This window comes from Petaurus breviceps, unplaced genomic scaffold (assembly GCF_028583685.1).
Source record: "Petaurus breviceps papuanus isolate PSGF00001 unplaced genomic scaffold, PetGlider_PUasm1.0 90778, whole genome shotgun sequence".
Classification (NCBI taxonomy): Eukaryota; Metazoa; Chordata; class Mammalia; order Diprotodontia; family Petauridae; genus Petaurus; species Petaurus breviceps.
In genome coordinates this window covers 4,045,464-4,065,016 of record NW_027187343.1, presented here as the reverse complement: position 1 = coordinate 4,065,016, position 19,553 = coordinate 4,045,464, and the positions used below count along the sequence as shown (strand labels likewise).

General features: G+C 41.4%; 1 protein-coding gene across 1 annotated transcript in view; it reads left to right on the top strand.

Moving 5' to 3' along the window:
- KIF26B (kinesin family member 26B) overlaps window positions 1–19,553 on the top strand; it is a 628,846-nt gene that overhangs the window by 288,289 nt on the left and 321,004 nt on the right. Inside the window, exon 4 of the mRNA XM_069069145.1 lies at window positions 5,685–5,851. Coding sequence (XP_068925246.1) covers window positions 5,685–5,851 — 167 coding nt within the window. The remainder of the gene's footprint in view (window positions 1–5,684; window positions 5,852–19,553) is intronic.

Sequence of the window (19,553 nt, the reverse complement as noted above, 5' to 3'; positions counted from 1 at the left end):
GTGTGTGTGTGTGTGTGTGTGTGTGTGTGTGTGAAGGGGAGGGAGCAATATCTCTGTGTCATGGAACACTGTTATCTTAGGAGAATAAAAATTGTAGATGACCCAAGGGCAATGGAAAGCTACATGATTGGTGTATGAGCAGGCTGCAGCATTTCACCAACAATGCCTTCCCCAGAGAAGAAGCATAAAATTAATTTCCTTTTCCCCTTGGTTCTGAATCAGAATCAGACAGACAGCCCTGTCTTTCTTTACATACTCACTTAAGAAGGCACCAGACACGAGAGCCTTTGAGATTCGCCACCAGTACTGAAGTGGTCTGCTCTCTGAATAAGTTGATGATCTTCCCAGAGCCATTTTTCTGAGTTTGAAACCCCCTTTCCAACTCCCCACTTGTTCTGGGAAATTCAAGGGTATTCCTATGTGGATTAAGAGGCCTGTTTGTTTTAGTCTCTCACTTCTGCAGTTCTAATAAAAACTTTAGTTTTCCCTTAATTTCCTCGAGGAAAGCCACAGTCTTATTTCAGGAACTAAACCTCCTCTTATATTACAAACAACCATGGGCTGTCTTCAACTCTTTGCCATGTGGTCCTCATTCTCCCCAAGTGTAGAATTGTAGCATTTTTAGGGTCATAAGATAATAGCTTTAGAGCTGGAAGAAGAACACCAGAGATCATCTAGACCAACTCTTGCCGCATGAAAATTAAGAGACTGAGGGTCAATGAGAGGTGGTAAAATGATTCACCCAAAGACATATAGGTCGTAAGTGGCAGTTCAAATGGTGAACTCACATTCTTTAGCACCAAATCTACTTCATTATGCCTTTTCCTCCACTCATTGATTCTTTTTGTTTGTTTTTTTTTGTTTTTGCTATTTGGAGGGCAATTGGGGTTAAGTAACTTGCCCAAGGTCACACAGGTAGGTTTTTTTTTTGGTGTGTGTGTGTTAAGTGTCTGAGGCTGGATCCGAACTCAGGTCCTCATGACTCAGGGCCACCTAGCCGCCCCCATTCATTGCTTCTTGATAGTGATATTCATCTATTCATCCTACCCATCCCCTTGATTTTGCATCAAAGCATTTCTTTATCTTTGAAATGCCCGCCCTTCTACCACCTCCATCCCCTCAGACTGCCTCATTACTTTACTTTATTTATTTATCTGTTGAATAACTACAGAAATTCCATCTCCCCCATGAATGTGAGGCTATTTCCCTGGCTGCTGCTTCTGCTGGAGGAAGGTCTCAGAACGTACCCTCAAAGGTGAGTCCCTGGACTAAGCTGAAATCAGCTCTGATTAGAAGCAGCTACTCCTGGCAATTTGGTCTACTCAACAGCAGCTTCTAGGTAGCCTTATTCCTATATACATAGATAGGTAGAAAAGGTATATAAGGCAGCTGACCCATTAACAGGTGCTGGTTCAGGAAGAAATACACAGACACAACACAGGGAAAGGGCAGGCCCAGACTTTAAATGTCATAGGACAGAGAAGGGGGAGGGAAGAGGTTTTTATAATCAGCACAAGGTGGCTTGAGTTGGGTCTTATAGCTAGCTGTATTTGTCTTCAACTTCTGAACGGGAAGTTTGACTTCCATGTGGCCCTTGTGTTAAGTTTTGGTGGCCTCCCTGAAGTCCTGTGATGGCTTCTGAGTACTAAGCTCTTCTGTGACTACAAGGCATGAAGGTCTGGAAGATTTGGAATGGCCAGGGTCCAAGAGTACAACCATTGCCTTAGGACAGGCAAGTGGCTCCTAGAGAGTGAGTATGCTCAGGGCCAGGATATTTGCTGACCCTGAACATGACTTTTTATCACATTCTCTTCTAGTAAATTGACCTCTTAGTTCCCAGGTAGGACTGTATGGGCACGGCAGCCCGTAAAAGACACCTCAGGGTGACAGGCATGACACTTTCACTGTGCTTTTTCCAAAAGGAGGGCCATCAAAAAAGCAGGAGACATGACTAGAAGGGCTCCCCCATTGTACCTGCTCTAGGTGCTCTAGGTGTTACACACATTTTACTGATGAAGAATCCAACATTCAGAATGGTATACAGATAAAACTAAAAACTAATTAAAACTAAACCAACATATCTACTGGGCAGCAAGGTGGTGCAGTGGATAAAGCATTAGCCTTGGAATCAGGGAGACTCCTCTTCCTGAGTTAAAATCTGGCCTTAGACACTTAATAGCTGTGTGACCCTGGTCAAGTCACTTAACCCCGTTTGCCTCAATTTCTTTATCTGTAAAATGAGCTGTAGAAGGAAATGTAAACCACTCCAGTTTCTCTGCCAAGAAAACCCCAAATGGGATCACAGAGAGTTGGACGCCGCTGAAAAATTATTGAATGACTGTTAGAAAGGTTGTGATTTGCCTGTCCTCAACAAGGTAGTACTTTGAACCCAGGTTTTCCTTGTCTCCAAGTCTAGCATTCAATCCTATATGCTACTATTCCTCTTGCAATGGCTTATGAAGTCCCTTGTAAGCCTGAATCCTGTAAAATGTATTACAATACTTTGTAAACCTTAAAATGCCGGCTATTATCAGTACATTTTGTGTAGCATCCAAAGTACTTTTACGTACATGTGCTTGCCTTTCAAACCTACTTAGCTCTGATCTACCTTTTGTATGTTATTATATATTACTCCCTTTCACGTATTTCTCAGCCCAACCAGACCAGCCTCCTTTCCATTCCTCACACATGACAATCCATCTCTGTCTTCAGACCTTTCCACTGGCTGTCTCCCCACATGCCTGGAAAACCTGACCTTCACTGCTTAGAGCCCTTAGTATCCTTCAGAGCTCAGCACAAATACCACTTTCTGCTTGATTCCTTATACATCTAGCTGTTAATACCCCCCTCCCACTCCCAGACATTACTATATATATGTTTTTGCAGATATTTTTATATGAATGTCAAGATGTTAGGAGACACCCTGTTCTCCAGAGCTGAGGCCAAGCTAGCTGTGCCCTGGGCATGGCATAACAACAATCCTTTGCACACATCCTCTGGATGAGCTCACTCTGATAAAATCACATAATTATTGTATTGCTTCCACTGGCACCAGGCATTCTCTGAGCTTGGACAAGTTCTGGTCATGAAGCTCTGCTATGAATCAAACTCGTCACATTGTGCTGTTACCCCTCATTGTCAGGGCTACAGCTCACTGTGCAGCCCTTGGTATAAGTATTGAGATTCCCCCTTCAGGTTCCCCTCTCCCATTAGGGAGGGACCTTAGCTCTAGAAAACAGGGTGTCTCCTAGTCTTAACATGTCTAAATTGTCTCCTTGGATAGGATGTGAGCTTCTTGAAGGCAGGGGCTGCTTCTTTGAATCTAGGGCCTAGAACAATGCCTAGCACAAAGAATATGACTAATAAATGCTTACTGATTGATTAATGGCATCCTTTGATCTCAAGACAATTCAATGACATAGGCAAGGTGAGTATTATCAACTCCATTTTTCAGATAATGAAGTTACTAGATGTCAGAGTCAGATCCTGTGTCTTTCTCATCGTATAGTGCTTAGCACAGAACTGTCCCCAGATGGATTCTTTATAAATACATTTTAATCATAAGACTTAAGCCATATTCCCCAATTAGTAGCTACCACCATCTGTCTGCCTTACCTCTGTTTGCATGGAATGTGCTTCTCTTCTGAATCTAGGTAAAGACCCCACTCCAAGGATAAAAGAGGAAGTCGTAGAAATGTTGTGGCACAGACTTTAGCAATCCATGGTACTCAGGCCTCTCAGCATAAGGAATGTCTTTCCAAGGGAGACACTTTGGTAACCCCGTAGGGGTTAGCTGACTCTGTATCCCTCCTTGCTCTCCTGTTTCTGTAACTTGGATTGAGTCTCTTTACAGTGGGCTGAATCCGAGGGAATTACAAAGTGATTGTTAGAAGGATTGCATTTCGGTGATGCTGAGTCTCTCAAAATAGAAGCATGAATTGAAGGAGAACAAGATTTTGGGGCAGCACGACCCAGAGTAATGACTCCTCTGTTAATGATGAAAAGTACAAATGTCTCTATGCAAGAAGATTAGCAAATGGGATTCCTTGGCTGGCCTTCTGGCCTGCTCAGTTACAGGGCAAAATCTGTTTCTGATTTGTCCCTTACCCCATTTGTGTTGTCTGGGCAATTAGAAACACCAGCTGATTTTTCTCCTCAGCCCTTCAGGGGATTTTACAGGTCTAAGACTTTTTATTGGACTGAATTTCCCTTTTTTTGTTGGACACATTTTCCTCTTTGTCCTGTGGGGTAAAGTTTTTAAAGTAAGGCCCTACATAAATGTCCTTTTTAGACTCTGGCTGAGACTTTATTGTACTTACAACTGAATTGGTGCTTGGAATACAGTAAGCACTTAATAAATGCTTACCCACTGTAATTAGCACTTCCTAAACATGGATCTTTCCAAAAGGTACCACATTTACACATGGAAATAGGGAGGTGTTTTGTTTTGTTTTTAAATCAAAGGAGGCACATAGAGAGAATCTTCAAGGCAAATTTAGACAGGAGGTTATCCTTTGTCTTCCACAGAGGCTACAGTTTCTAAATGTAGGGTAGTGCAAAGAAAGAAGAAATAAGTTATCTTTATGTGTCATCAGGACAAAGGAAGTTCATTTAAACCATTGAAATCATCCAAGAAAATTTAACCAATTAAATTGGTTAAAAAAAATCACTTCGAGGGGTGGCCAGGTAGCACAGCGAGTAAGAGCACCGGCTCCAGTGTCAGGATGACCTGGAGATTGAATCCCGGGCTCAGACACTTAGCACCCACCCAGAAACACCTGGCCAGGTAACCTTGAGCAAGTTACTTAACCCCAATTGCTTAGGGGCGGCCAGGTGACTTAGCGAGTAAGAGCACTGGCTCCAGTGTTGGGATAACCTGGGGATCAAATCTGGGCTCAGATACTCAGCACCACACACAGAAATAACTGGCCGTGTAACCTTGAGCAAGTTACTTAACCCCAATTGCTTTAAAAAAAAAAACACTTCAGTTGTCAAGAGAACTAATATGGTACATTTCCCACTTGGCCCCAGCTGAAGACAGAATTTTTCTCCCTTGAATTTTTGGGGGTATGTTATGAAAAGAAGCATGTGAATGGGAAGGTTGACTGTGTTCTTGGGGCTTTCCTTACTAGCAGCAGATTTGCTAATTTCCAGTAACAACAATCAATATTTTGTCAAATTCTTCCTGTCTTTCATCCCCCAATTCACTTTCTTCCTTTGTAAAATTGTGGGTGTTTTTTTTTTTTCCTTTTGGTTCCAGGCCTGCACTCTAGAGTATTTGTGGCCATAGTCTGTAAGAAATAAGCTTTGGTTAATGTCACCATGCCTCCAGTGTGTTGTGAAAGAGTGTAGGGAAAATGGTTTGTGCTTTCTCCTCCAAATGGAAGGAAGACCACAGATGTAATTGAAACTTACAATGTCAGGGGGTAATTTTATTCCATTACTTTTAATGAAAATGAGGTTGGCGTCCCAGCAAAAGTGCTACCAAATAACTCCCTAGAAGCTATGGGCACATTCACATAACTGAACACACATGGGGGGAATGTGATTCTTCCCATTCACCCCCCTCCCATATTCTTGTTCCCACTGGCCCTGCCTCACTTCCCTCCCCCAAAGAGGTGACAGGAGTGGAGGTAGGAAGGCACTGCTCTGTCTAATGAGTCTGGCCCTCTTTCTGTTGTTAGATTTCCCAGCTGATGACTGAACCTGGACGAGAGGGACTAACAGAAGCTGCCCTGAACCGTTACAATGCAGACAAACCCTCTGCGTACAGCTTTCCGGCCTCACAGAGCCCCTGTGCTGCCAGTGAAACTTCCCCAGGCACCTCAGTGGCAACATCCTTCTTTGCCAGGTAAGAGAGGTCTTAGAACTTTTTAATCTATCATGTGAAATCTTCTGGGTCATAATTGATATGAATGAGTGAAAGCCCTGGAAGAGATCCTAGTACCTTTTCTTTGGATTGATTCTTTCAGAATGTCCTTCTAAAGACTGTCCTGACCACAGATGCTCATTTTAGGGGCTTCTTAATGGTTCTTGCTTCCAGATGGTTTCTTTGTGGTCCAAAATAAATGGTTGGGAATATTTCCACTCCACTAGTATGCCCCTGGCTTGTTCATTTATCACACTCTATCTAGTTGATTCAGGTAAACATCTTTAATATCTAATATAAATAGGGAATAGAGGTATGATTTCACTGAAATATACAACTCTCAGTTAAAGAAGGGAAGCTAGGTGGCTTGGTGGATAGAGTACCAAGCCCAGAGTAAGGAAAACTCATCTCCATGAGTTCAAATCTGGCCTCAGATACTTACTAGCCACGTGACCTTAGGCAAGTCACTTAACCCTGCTTGCCTCAGTGTCCTTATCTGTAAAGTGAGCTAGAGAAGGAAATAGCAAACTTGTCTAGTATCTTTGCCAAGAAAACCCCCTGTGTTTTTAAAGCCATTTGCCTCATTGACTTCATTTGAGCCTTTGCTTTGTTCTTACACCTTTTCTAAATCATATTTGGAAAAATTTAACAATTTTCTGACATATCCCTAGGAAATGTTACACAGCATTTCTTGTTCTCCTTGAATATGGTGGCCATTGGAAGAGGAGGGGTGGTATTCAGCAGGTGTGGAAAGCAGAGGGGCAGCAGGGAATGGCAAGGGCATTGGCTTGAGGGGCAAGTGGACTCTGTGGAAGGAATTGTTTCTGTTTTGTGCTATTGTGCCACTGCCCCTTGTACATGTAGGTCAACTCTGAGGGGGGAAGGGTGGAGTAAGGATGTATATATATTCAGCAGCCATAGGTGGTATGAGTTATGGGCTTGAAACTTTGTGAACAAAGATACGTGAATGTTGCTTAGCCCCCCTGAGCAGAGAAGCCAAGCTTCGTGAGAAACAAAGACAGAGCGTCTCGAGTCTCAGCATGGTATCTAATGGATAGAAGAGTTTATGGGGGAATGCCACATAGAAAATTGTGGCTAATAGAAGAAATGATGATTGATGATATTGATGATGCATAATAAAACACACATATTGTTGTTGAGTCATTTTCAGTCGTGTCTGACTCTTTGTGGTCCCGTTTGGGGTTTTCTTGGCAGAAATATTAGGAGTGTTTCCTTCTCCAGATCATTTTACAGATGAGGAAACTGAGGTAAACAGGGTTACAGTCAACAGCAAGTGTTTCAGGCCAGATTTGAACTTAGGAAGGCGAGTCTTCCTGACTCCAGGACCAGCATTCTATCCACTGCCCCACGTATACCCACATCCATGCATCCATGCATACATACATATACACATACCTACACAATCTATTATATACACATGAAGTAGTATAGGAATTATTATTATTGTTGTTGTTGTTATTGTTGTTATTTCCTTACCCAGAGTTTACACCAATGACATCATAGGTCTGGACTATTTTATTGCTTACCTGTTAAGGTAAAGGGATTTTCCTTTTTTTTGACAGCTAGGTAGCTCAATGGATAGAGCAATGCACCTGGTGTCAGGCAGACCTGAATTCAAATCTGTCCTTAGATACTTGTAACCTTACATCCTGTGACCTTGGGCAAGTCACTTTGCCTTAATTTCCTCATCTGTAAAATGGGGATAATAACAACACCTCCTCCCAAGGTGGTTGTGAGCATAAAGCGAGATATTTGTAAAGTGCGTTGTAAGCCTTAATGCTATATAAATATCATTTTTTCTTTTTTTTTTCTGGAGGGGGGAAGGCAGGGCAATTGGGGTTAAGTAATATCATTGTTTTTCATATTTTATATAATTTTGTATAAAATACTATAATTTATAATAATTGCTATTATTTTTATGTGTGTATGTATATGTGTTGTTGCATAGATATGCGTATATGTGTATTGTTATTATTATTTCTTCACACAGAGTTCATATCAATGAGATCATAAGTCTGAACTATTAATGCTGTAATGGTTATAAAACATTATGTGTGTGTGTGTGTATCTGTTCTCAGACCTTACTATGTGACCTTGGACAAGTCACTTAACCTTTGCCTGTCTTAGTTCCCTCAACTGTAAAGTGGGGGTAATAGGACTTACCTCCCAAGGGTTGTTGTGAGATATTTGTAAAGTACTTAGCACAGTACCTGGCATATAGTAGGAGCTTCATAAATATTTATTCCATTCCCTTTCCCCTACATGGTAATGTCATTGGTCCTGTTTGAGTACAAAGGGTGAACAACAACATATGTGATTATCTTAACATACCTATGTATATGTAAAAACGTCTCTTCCCATCCTCTCAGCATCCCTGGGAGGTGAGTGCCACTGGGGGTGTCCTCAGTTGACCAGAATGCAGCAGCTTGCGGATGGTACCCCAGCCAGGGGGGATCCCAGGGTACCAGAGGTGGAATGCAAGGGCAGCTCTGCTTTCTGTTGCAGTTTTGCCTCTGTCCGCTCTCTGAAGCTGCCACCAGCAGCTGACAATCCTGGAGTAGGGCTGAACAATAGATTGCTAAACTCCTGGGCAAACTGGGTAACTACAAAGGAACAGGTTGGAGAATTGCTGAATAGAAAACAAAGGGCTTGATTGAGTACAGACTTTACATTAATCCGGGAGGTTTTACAAGAAAGCAAACAAAAGAATGGAGAAGTGACTGGTTGCCAGGGATCTTCCCCTAAGTCTCTTCTTTTGTCTGGACAAACAGGCCTGGGTGAAAACAGTGACCCTTGACCCGGAGGATTTGCTGAAGGCTGGGGAGGAGAGAGTGGGGAAGGTGCCCAGCCATCCAGGAGAGGTGGGGAAACTGGGAAGGCTAAGATGCTTTCAGTGTGAGACAGAGCACTTAAGCTGATGGGAAACCAGCCTGCTGAGTTCTCAATTGTCAGGGCTTGTTAGATGAGGCTCTCGAGGGCTGGTAAATCCTGATGGACTCCTTATTATTTGGTGAGTTCTGACAGTGTGCTCGGTCCTTCGCAGAGTGAGGCATTGATAGCATATGGCATGTGCTCAAAAGGCTTACCATCAACCGTGGGGAAGCGTGCCATTTGAAAAGGGTCATACATGGTATTTATTCAGAGCCTTTAATCCCACAAGTGTTGAGTGCCCTCAGATCATTAAAACTCGGGCATCACCCCTCCCTGGGGAGGGAATAAATGAAAATAAACACATTAAAAAAAATCTTTTTGGAGGGGAAGGGCAGGGCAATTGGGGTTAAGTGACTTGCCCAAAGTTACAGTGTTAAGTGTCTGAGGCGATTTGAACTCAGGTCCTCCTGACTCCGGGGTGGGTGCTCTATTCACTGTGCCACCTAACTGCCCCAATAAACACATTTCTTCTTGCCAGGTGTGAAGCAATGCACAGAAGTGAAATGACTTGACCAAGGTTCTGCCCAAAGTTCACCTCAGAGTCAGGGATGTATCTCATCTGCTTGAATCCATTTGTTAAATCCAGCAGATGTGTTTATCCCGTCAGTGATCTAAGTGCAGTCTGGAGGAGACATTATCATTAGCTGAACTAAAGAGCTGTTCTGTGTTGATAGTGGCTAGGAATTGGTAAGACTGGATCAGAGTGGGGGGTCAAGGTCAGAAAAAGTAAGATGTCTGAGGCAGCCAGGTGGAGCAGTGTATAGAGTGCTAGGCTGGAGTCAGGAAGACTTATCTTCCTGAATTCAAATTTGGTCCCAAACACTTACTAGCTGTGTGACCCTGGGCAAGTCACTTAACCCTGTTTGCCTCAATTTCCTCATCTGTAAGATGATCTGGAGAAGGAAATGGCAAAACCACTCCAGTATCTCTTCCAAGAAAATTCCAAATGGGGTCACAGAGAGTCGGACCCTACTGGACTGAACTAACTCAACAACAAAAAGATGTCCTATTAAATTTTGGAGCATTTTTTTGGGAATCTTTGAGGATCAAGCCTCTCCTCCTCTCTTTTAGTTTCTCCTGCTTGATGCCAGTGAGGAGAAAAGAAAACAAACACATTTTGTATGACAGTAGAATGTGTTTCACACATAACACATGATTAGGAAACAAGGACAACACGTTTGTTATCTGGTCTGTTTGACGGACAGATGAGCTGTGCATCATTGTAGGTGCTGAGAACATCATTAAATACCCCAGAGCTATAATGACGTATTTGATACTACCTGTGAGACTCTGGAAAAGACATTGAACATTTCTGGGCCTCAGTATTCTCATCTGTAAAATGAAGAGAGACTGGACAACCTCTAAGGTCTAAATCTGTGATCCAATGATTTGACTTGGAGCATAGCTAAATCCAGAATCCAGGAAGACATTTAATGACAAGATCTGACATTCAGTTCCACCTTCTGAGCGAGAACCACTGTCAGTGGAAGACTAGGAATGTTTGTCTGGCACAGTGTCTTCTGCATGATAGACATTAAATAAATATATTAAAACAAGAAAAGAACTTATGGAAGAACACTGGATTTTGAATCAGAAGAAGCATCTTGATTCTGGCCTTGATTCTTACTGTGTTTGTGGTCTTGGCCAATTTACTCAAATTCTTTAAACCTCAGTTTTCTCAACTGTAAAATGACAGGATTGGTCTGTTCATTTGCGTGGCATAGTGGATCGAGTGCTGGTCTGGGAGTTAGGGAGACCTGAATTGGATTCTTGCCTCAGACATTAGATAAAGTTCCTGTGACCTGGGCAAGTCTTTTAACTTCTCCCAGCCTCAGTTTCCCCATTTAAAACGGGGATAATAATATTTACTTCACATAATTGTTGTGAGGATAAAAGGAGATGTAAAACACTTTGCAAATCTTGTAGTGCCATAGAAATGTTAGTTATCATCATAATTATCATTATCTTGGAATATGATGAATGAATGAATAAATGGAGAGCACAATGGGGGCTGAGGGAGAGAAACAGAAATCTGCAAAAAGCGATATTCTAACGGGGGTATAGCAAGGACTGTTCAGCCATTAGCCATATGCCATAGAGTGAAAGATCTAATCTCATTTTCCATATTTTTCTTAATGTTTTTATTCTTTTTACCCTGAAAAAAATACTAAGCAAACCTTTCTACAGCTCATTTTCTAAATTTTTAAAATGGGAATCCTAATCTTGAACCATTAGTGAGGGATGAATGATTTCATGATATGTCCAATACCTCTTTGAATCTCCTGTGACAAATTTTGAAAATAGTGTTTTCCACCACTTTCTACAATGGTGTCATGGTGTTTTGCCAACATCATTTTGAGCTCCTTTGCTATAGCACCCTAATTCAAATGAACAAGCGTAAGCAAAAAAAAAAAAGACAACAGAAAATAAAAAGGAATGTATTGGCAGTGGCTGATTAACTCTAAATTCTTCTGGATTCACAGGTTGACTGAGGGACCCATGCATAGCTGGTTGTAGAATCATGATGTTTCCCAATGGAGAAATTTCCTTGAGATGATTCCAATAAACAGTTATAAAATCAGGATAGTGATTTTACACATTGGTTGAAAGATTTTCGTGGACATAGTTTTCCATGTAAAGTACTTTGCAAATGCGGGGAATTTTAGTCCATTTCTCCAATTTATTAAGCAATGGTTACTGTCCTCAAGGAATTTACATTTTATTGGTCAATGGGAAGGGAGAATAGGAACAACATTAAGTATAAGAGTGAGACTCATTGACAATGAAATCAGTGAAATACCCTGAAAAATCTAATACTTGAATTCCTGCAGGATTTGTGATTTTGACACCAAAGCCAGTCCCTCTCTAACTTAGAAGATGGTCTTGGCCTAAAATTCCTTCTACCCTCTTGCCAACATGGTGATAAGCCTTTCCAAATGTAGTGAATTCTGGGTTTTAAGTGGAGTGGTTGGGAGATGGTTTTTAGAACCATGTTTTCACGTTGGATTTCTTGGAATCCTTGAAATAAAATGAAGCTTCTGATAGCATTCCATCCTTTTATTGATTCTGCCTTTTGTGTTATTTATTCATGGTGAAAATGAGAAAGTAGAGAGCATTTAGCCTGCCAATTTGAGTTCAGAACAAGGGTTTCAAAATTAGCTAAAACAACCAATTTGTACACAAGCTTGTAAAATGTACCTGATTCTGTCTCATCAGATTAACTCTCTGTTGGGTGTTGAGACATCAGTTGTTGGGACAAAAGCAGCTTGAAACTTGATGTAGTCAGAGCCCCGTGTTCACACAAACTCCACTCTTGTTGGGCCCATGCCGATTTCTCTGTAATCTAGTAGAAAAACAGGACCTGCTGTTTCCCATTGAAGTGCTGATGCCCTTGGGTTCTGATAGGTGCATGTGGTGTAATCGTGAGTGATAGCAAGGCTATATTGTGTAGGCCAGAAGAAACTAAGAATGGGATCTTATTTTTAGCAGCTTCTCCCTCCCTCTAGTACATTTCTGTGTTCTACTCTATGTCTGTGCTCAAAAAAAGAGTACCTTAAGGGTGCATGTCATTAGAGAGAAACTCATTCACTGCTGGAAGGAAAACAAGCTCAATGAATTGACCCAGTATGTACCAAATCCCCAGGTGCTGGGCATTGCCCAATGGAGAGGAGGAGTCCAGGCAGCCAAGACAGAATCAGTATGAGAGAAAGTGAGGTCCTAGGGTCTTGTATAACTAGTGGGTCTCTGCTGGTTGATTGTCTTCGTTGATTATTTCTTTAGAGGTCAAGTTCAACTCCTGCTTTACAAATGAGCAAACTGAGGCCCAAAGGGAACTCAAACAGCTGATATTTTGCCCCCAAAATGTTTTAGTCTGATTTTTGGCCATTATTTTTCTCTTTTGTCTTAATAAGTGATTAATAGTAGTCCCCTTGTAAAATATTTTGTGTCAATTTATCATATCTCTCTCCACCTGAACTTAGGCTTGTGAACCTAACTGTACTTAAGTCTTAGTCTCCACAGCCCCTTAACTTCTCTTTTATTCCTAAAAACCCTGTCTTGCCTGTTGTTCTCCTTTGAACTTTATCCAATTTTTCAAACCTTTAATTTTTTTTAAAATTAAAAAAAGTTTTTTAGTACCCAAGACTCCCTCTAGAATTCCAGGTGTATCCCATCCCCTTCTGGGATGGAATAGTAATTGATTAACAAATATAAGCTAAAAGTACTGCCATTTATTGTTACCTTTTGGCTTGTGTGTTGTTAGGTTTTTTTGTTTTTGCTGTGTTAAAAATTCCACTTTCTTCTAAGAACATAAATTTGCATGTAATTGAGATTAAATTTTCAAGTAAACTTTTCTAGGATAGTTTGTTGATTTTTAGTAAATTTCTTTAAATATTTTTTATTTGCCAGTTTTTAAAGAACATCAGCTCAAAGACCCTTTGCTGTTACTAGGCTTTGACATTTTCATATTGCTTCCTCTCTTCAGTTTCTTTATTTATAGTATGTTCCCTTGATATTGGCTCAAGTTTTAAAAACCTGAACTATGATTTCGTTGAGATTGTAATTGGCGTTTTGTGGTGAGGAACCCCCCTCTACCAGTGAAGCTCAGCAGGTACTCTTCAGCTTCCCCATGGTGCCACCGTTGATTGGGAGAGCAGATATATTGCTGGGCTTGGAGTCAGGGACACACTGGTTTAAATTCTGCCTTTGACATTTATGTTGACATTGACTCTGGGCAATCCACATCACCTTTTCCAGCTTTGGTTCTCCTATGGGCAAAATAGTAGTATATTATTAATAATAATTAAATAAATAATTAAATAAATAATAGTAGTAGTAGCAGCCTCACAGGAAGCTTGATGATCAAATGATATAAAGTCCTTTGTAAACCTTAAAACCCTATTCAAATTTAGCTATCATATTGTGTCAGAGGTAGACTTTGAACTCGTGTCTTTCTCACTGCAATCTGGCTCTCTCTCCTTGGCCTTTTTATGTTATTAAATTCTGTTTTGGTACTTTACAGGGTAAGTGAGGTAGAATGCTGGACCTGGAATCAGGAAGACCTGAGTTCAAATCTTGCCTTAGACACACACTGTGTGACCCTGGGCAAGTCACTTAGTCTCTTTCAACCTCTGTTTTCTCATCTGTCAAATGGGGATAATAACATCACCTACCTCCCAGGGTTGTTGAGAGGAGAAAATGGGACGGTATTCATAAAGTGCTTTGCAAACCTTGAAGCTCTCTATTATTATGTGATTCCATTTCACTTTATCTGAGAGCAGCATTCCCCTCCTCTGAGAAGCCAAGAGAGCGCAGCCTCTTTTTTTTTACTTTAAAAAAAATATCTTTTGTATGCTATTTCATAAATGTGCAAGCCTGGGCTTGGGTTCCCTTGATAAAGAAAGAGAGGTATAAAGGTGAGTTCTAGAATCCCAGTCCATTCAGGGGCACTCCTCAATTCACTTCCTTGGGTATCGATTTGCTTAGCTTGGTGTTTTTCCCTTTCCTGACAAGATCTGCCTTGCTTCCCTTCACTGATTCTTTTTACCCGCATCCAAAAGGCTTCTATTTGTAGGGGCTGGCCTTATTCTTTTCTCTCCCTGCATGCTTTCCATGGCTTCTTCCACCTTCTCTTTCTAAGGCCCCCCCCTCCCCCAAGAGAATTTACATAACAGCTTTCTCCAAGGAACCTGAGCAGGGCAATTATCTAATTGATTTTCCCTTTGTCCTTTTGAAGCTGGAGGGAGTTGGGGAATCAACCCCCTGACCCAGTGGGTTGGGGCAAAGTGGCACTAAGAACACAAAAGCTCTTGAATCTCAAGATCTAATTGTAAAGCTTATAGCTTTTTCTGTGAGCCACCTTATGGGGCCCCCACTTGGCAGGGTTTAGCTGTGTTTGCATTTTTACAGGCAAAATCCTGACAGTCGAGATAGTCTCAGAAGAGTTCTGTCCTAAAAAAAGTCATTTCCATGGCTGAGGCAGCAGCTAGCCCCAGTAAACAGTGTTTACTCTGGGTACAACTAATTCTCTTTATTAAGAATCCTATACACCAAAAGCTCTCTGTCTGCCATGGTCCAGTAACAGTGCCTTTCTGTAAAACCTCAGGAAGGCCTCTACTGTGGGACTGTTCCTTTCAGTTCCCAAAGGGAATAGGAGGGCTGAGCACCTAACTCTCAACAACTTACCTGTCTCCTTGTAAATCATCCAGTTCCTCACACATTTATAAAGTTCCTACTACGTGAAAGTCTGGAGAGGCAGGGGCTGCAGCGCTTCTTAAACTGTGGGGAGTGACCCCATACGGGGTCATGAAAAATTTGACAACAGTGAAAGGTTTCTGAATGTGCAACGACCAAAAATTAATTAAAACTCAAGCAGTAATGAATCAGAGGTGTTTCTGGAGGCACTGGCCTGTGTTGCATCCTGCACCTTCATTGCAGCCTTGGTTCTGAACACAAAGCAGGCACACTTTGCTCTGGCGTGCCCTCAGGCCATATGGTGCCAACCACAGCTGTGGAAAGTGGAAAGGTGTCCCAAGTGGAAAAAGTTTAAGAAGCCCTGGTATAGAGCACTAGCCTTAAATAAGAATAAGAATAAGTAATAGCAACTAAGATTTATATAGTTGCTTGCTGTGTGTTGGACACAGTGCTACATGCTTTGCACTTATCTCATTTGATCCTTACAAAAACCTTGACAGATAGGTGCTGTTATCTGTTCCTGTTTTACCGATGAGGAAACTAAGGCAAATAGGAGTTAAATGACTCTCCAAACGCCATGTAGCTAGGATGTATCAGACAGAGGCCAAATTTGAACTCAGGGCTTCCTGACACTGTATCCCCTGCACCACCTACTTACTCTGAACAAATGAAGGAAGGCCAGGAAGAACTAGGTTCAGGCCCCAACTTTGACATATCCTGAATGTATGACCTTAGGCAAGTCATTTACCCTTAGGACATCTCATGTTCCTGTGTGAAAAACTGATGAAGTCAATCTACTGTGACGAACATGATAGGTCCCTTTAAAGAGATATAATGAATATAATATATATTTTTCATATCTGTCTCTATGAAAAGCACATTGTTTGGCGCTGGGGATATAAAACAAAACAATTACCCAAAAAAAAAGTCTCTGCCTTCAAAGAGCTTAATCTATATAGAATCATGGGAATAAAGCTGGGGGGATATTAATATCACATAATTTCAGAAAATTATATGATATTTAATCATATTGGATTATATATAATAATGGATTATGTTTAATATCATGAAATACAATATAATTTGAGAAAGGGGGAAACACTAACAATTTGGGGGATAAGAAGAGGGTTTTGATGTTGGAGGCAGCACCTGAGATGAACTGTGAAGGAAATGAGAGACTGTAAGAGGTGAAGGTGAGGAGGAAGTGTATTCTGGTGATGGAGGAAGACAAGCCCATGCAATAGAATGGTGAACACTGACAATATCCATCACCATAAAAATATCCAAGGCTTCCTCACCAAAGACGAATATGAAATTGTGTTTCTGTGCCTTGTTGATCTCCTTACTGGTGTTAGACTATATCCGTGCCTTTTTGTCTTCTGTAATACTAGCCCAAGTCTTTCTAGAAATCCTTCCTTTATGATATACCCAAGGTTCTGGTGGCCTTCCTCTGGCTCCTGTTTTGTCTGCTCTTACTAGACTATAAGCTCCTCAAAATAAGGGAGCAATTTTTATTTTTGTATCCCTCAATGCTTGGCAGATCTTCCCTCCCTCCCTCCCTCCATCCTCTAATTCCTCCCTTAGTATATGATCACTAGGAGAATATTGGTGTTAAAGGAAAAAAAAATTCCATAGTATTTTTATTGCAGCAAAGTTTGGATTCATTGAAAGTGCTTCCCTTATAATGCATTATTTTGTTTTATGTCTTATTTTGTCATTGTGATTGTGTTGTGTGGTTGTGGTTTGTCCTTCATTCTCGAAGAGGACCATGACATCAGGAAGGTGATGTCATGACTTGCAAATAAATTGGATTTAAGCGAGGGAGGGCAGTGCAAAGTTATCAGCCTTGCTTTCTCCTTGAGAGCCATCTGGGTCCAGTGACCAGATATAGATCAGGACAACTAGAGATGGCCCAGGATGCAGTGGGAGACCTTGGCCTTTTTAAGTTGAGGTCTTTTCAAGTACTCACTTTGATTGAGGCAACACCCATTCAGAGATTAGGGCTGGTTTAGAAGTTAGCCAAAGGATGGCTTCTCTTATTCTCCCAGTCTGATTTTGTAACATCCCTATACAGGACCATAAACTCCATGCTACACTTTATCTTACAGTTTCAGATTTAGAACTGGAAGAGACCTCAGAGAATGAGTCTGATTCCCTCATTTTATAGCTGAGGCCGGAGAAGTGACATACCTAATGTCACATGAGTAGTAAATGGCAGAACCTGAATTGAACCCATCCCCCTGGCCATCTTCCACTGAATCAGACAACCTTTCTAGTAGGGGCTCAATACATGTTGGCTGAATTAGAAGCTGATTTCCATATTGACTACTTCCTTGCTTCTCTTGCCCTCCCCAATTCTTTCCTATATACTCATCCTTTGCCTGAGACTAAGTATTTCTGCCATTTCCCCACCATTTCCCCCCTCCCCCCATTTTTAAAGTCTACTTATCCCTCCCATTATGCGTCTTCTCATAAAGCATAGATATGGAGTCAGAAGATTCCTTAGAGGTCAGTTAGTTCACTCCTTTAATTTTACAGATGAAACAAGTGAGATGCAGCATGGTTAAATGATCTCTCCAATATTGCTCAGGTGGTTGTGTCGGTTCTAGCATTCGTCCTCTGCCTTCAGATCCCATAATTTTTTCTGCTGCAGCACCCTATCTCCTTCCCATTCCTTCCCAGACTGAGTAGCCATCACCAAATCCTCTGGTTGGATAGGCAGCATTTGTCTCTTGAGAAGATTTGCCTTTGGAAGCAAACATCCAACATGTAAGGTTTCAGGTTTGTTCTTGGCTGGTTAGAGCTCAGTTTTTCTTAGAAAAAGGGTTTCTTAGAAAAGAAAACTCCTTTCCTACTCATGCATATTGATGAGATATCTAGAAATCTTTAGTTATAGAGGAATTGCAGCCACATGGATCAGTTACCCTTTAAACATCCATAGGTGTCAATGTGAAAGGAACATAGAGCAGTAGCCAAAGACATCAATTTCATCAGATTGCAAACCCAAAGGAAAACAACTTGGGGTGTTTGTGGCATAAAAAAGCATCCCTTATTGCTTAAGGGACTGGTAGGAGGCCATGTAAGGGAAAGTGGCAGCAACATGGTCTCTAATATTACTCTCCCCCCACCCTCCCCTTTTGAATCCTATAAACTTGGCAAATTGATGCCCATAAGATCCTTAGGAATATCTAATGGCTGACGCCAGCGACCTCCAAGTCCCCTCTGTTTCAAGATTTGGGTAAACATATGTGTAAGCCTTTGATGTCCAGCCTGTAACAGAAATGCCATTCATGTCTTGGAACTAGCTGGATCTTGCTGGTGATCCAGGTTAATAAAAACAGCCAGTGTTTGCAGCCCCCTCCCCTTCTCATGCTACAGGCAAATGTGCAGAATGGGGGCATTCTAGGATTAAACCCATCCTTTGCCTGACTGATTGCCAGTTGGAGTGCTGGCAATCAGTCCACAGCATCTGGGAGTAATTTGCCCAGCTTCACCCAGGTTAAAAAACTTAATTCATAGCTGCCCAGTGGAGTTTTGAATGCACAGCTATTGAAGTCAGCCTGGGCGACCCTAGTTCCTAACTGTCAAATAATCTGAAAGCATAACTTTCAAGCCCTCTTTGTGAGTTTTGAAAGATTTTTTTTCCCAACTCATGTATATATGTATGTATGTGTGTGTTGGGGTTGGTGGGGGGGTTAAAAAGGAGAGAGGGGAATGATTCAGGAGGTTGGTTAAAGCAGCCCACCTTTTGAATCATCTGTCTTTCCCCCAAACTTTGCTTTCCTTGTTTGACCCCTATTTATGAGCAAAAATCAAAACTATGGTCAAAGCTAGTTTGCTTTATTCTTTGCACCTACGTGGCTTCTAGAACTATGCTTAGTACACAGTAGGTGCTTAATAAAAGCTTTTGAATGACATTACATTTTGAATCACAATACTGGCAGTTGAGTTTTATTTCCTAGCTAGGTGCTATCGTAGATAGAGATCTGGACCTTGAGTCAGGAAAACATGAGTTCAAATCTGGTCTTAGGCACCTACTAGCTGTGTGATCCTGGGCAAGTCACTTAACCTTCTTTTGCCTCAGTTTTCCCATCTGTAAAATGGGGATAATAATAGCACCTACCTCCCAGAGTTGTTGTGAGGATCAAATGAGATAGTATTTGTAAAGCACTTAGCACAGTTTCTAGCACATGCTGTTGTTCATTTGTGTTGGTCATATCCTACTTTTCGTGACCCCATTTGGTGTTTTTTTGGGCAAGATGCTACAGTGGTTTGTCATTTCCTTCTCCAGTTCATGTTAACAGATGAAAGAAACTAATAGGGTTAAGTGACTCGCCCAGGGTCACACAGCTAGTAAGTGTCTGAGGCCAGATTTGAACTCAGGAAGACGAAGCTTCTTGACTCCAGGCCCTTATCTTATCTTATCTACTTATCTACTGTACCACCTAGATGCCCTCAGCCATGTGACCCTAACACATAGTAAACACTATATAATAATAATAACATTCATTATTATATTTATTATCATAGCTTATAGATA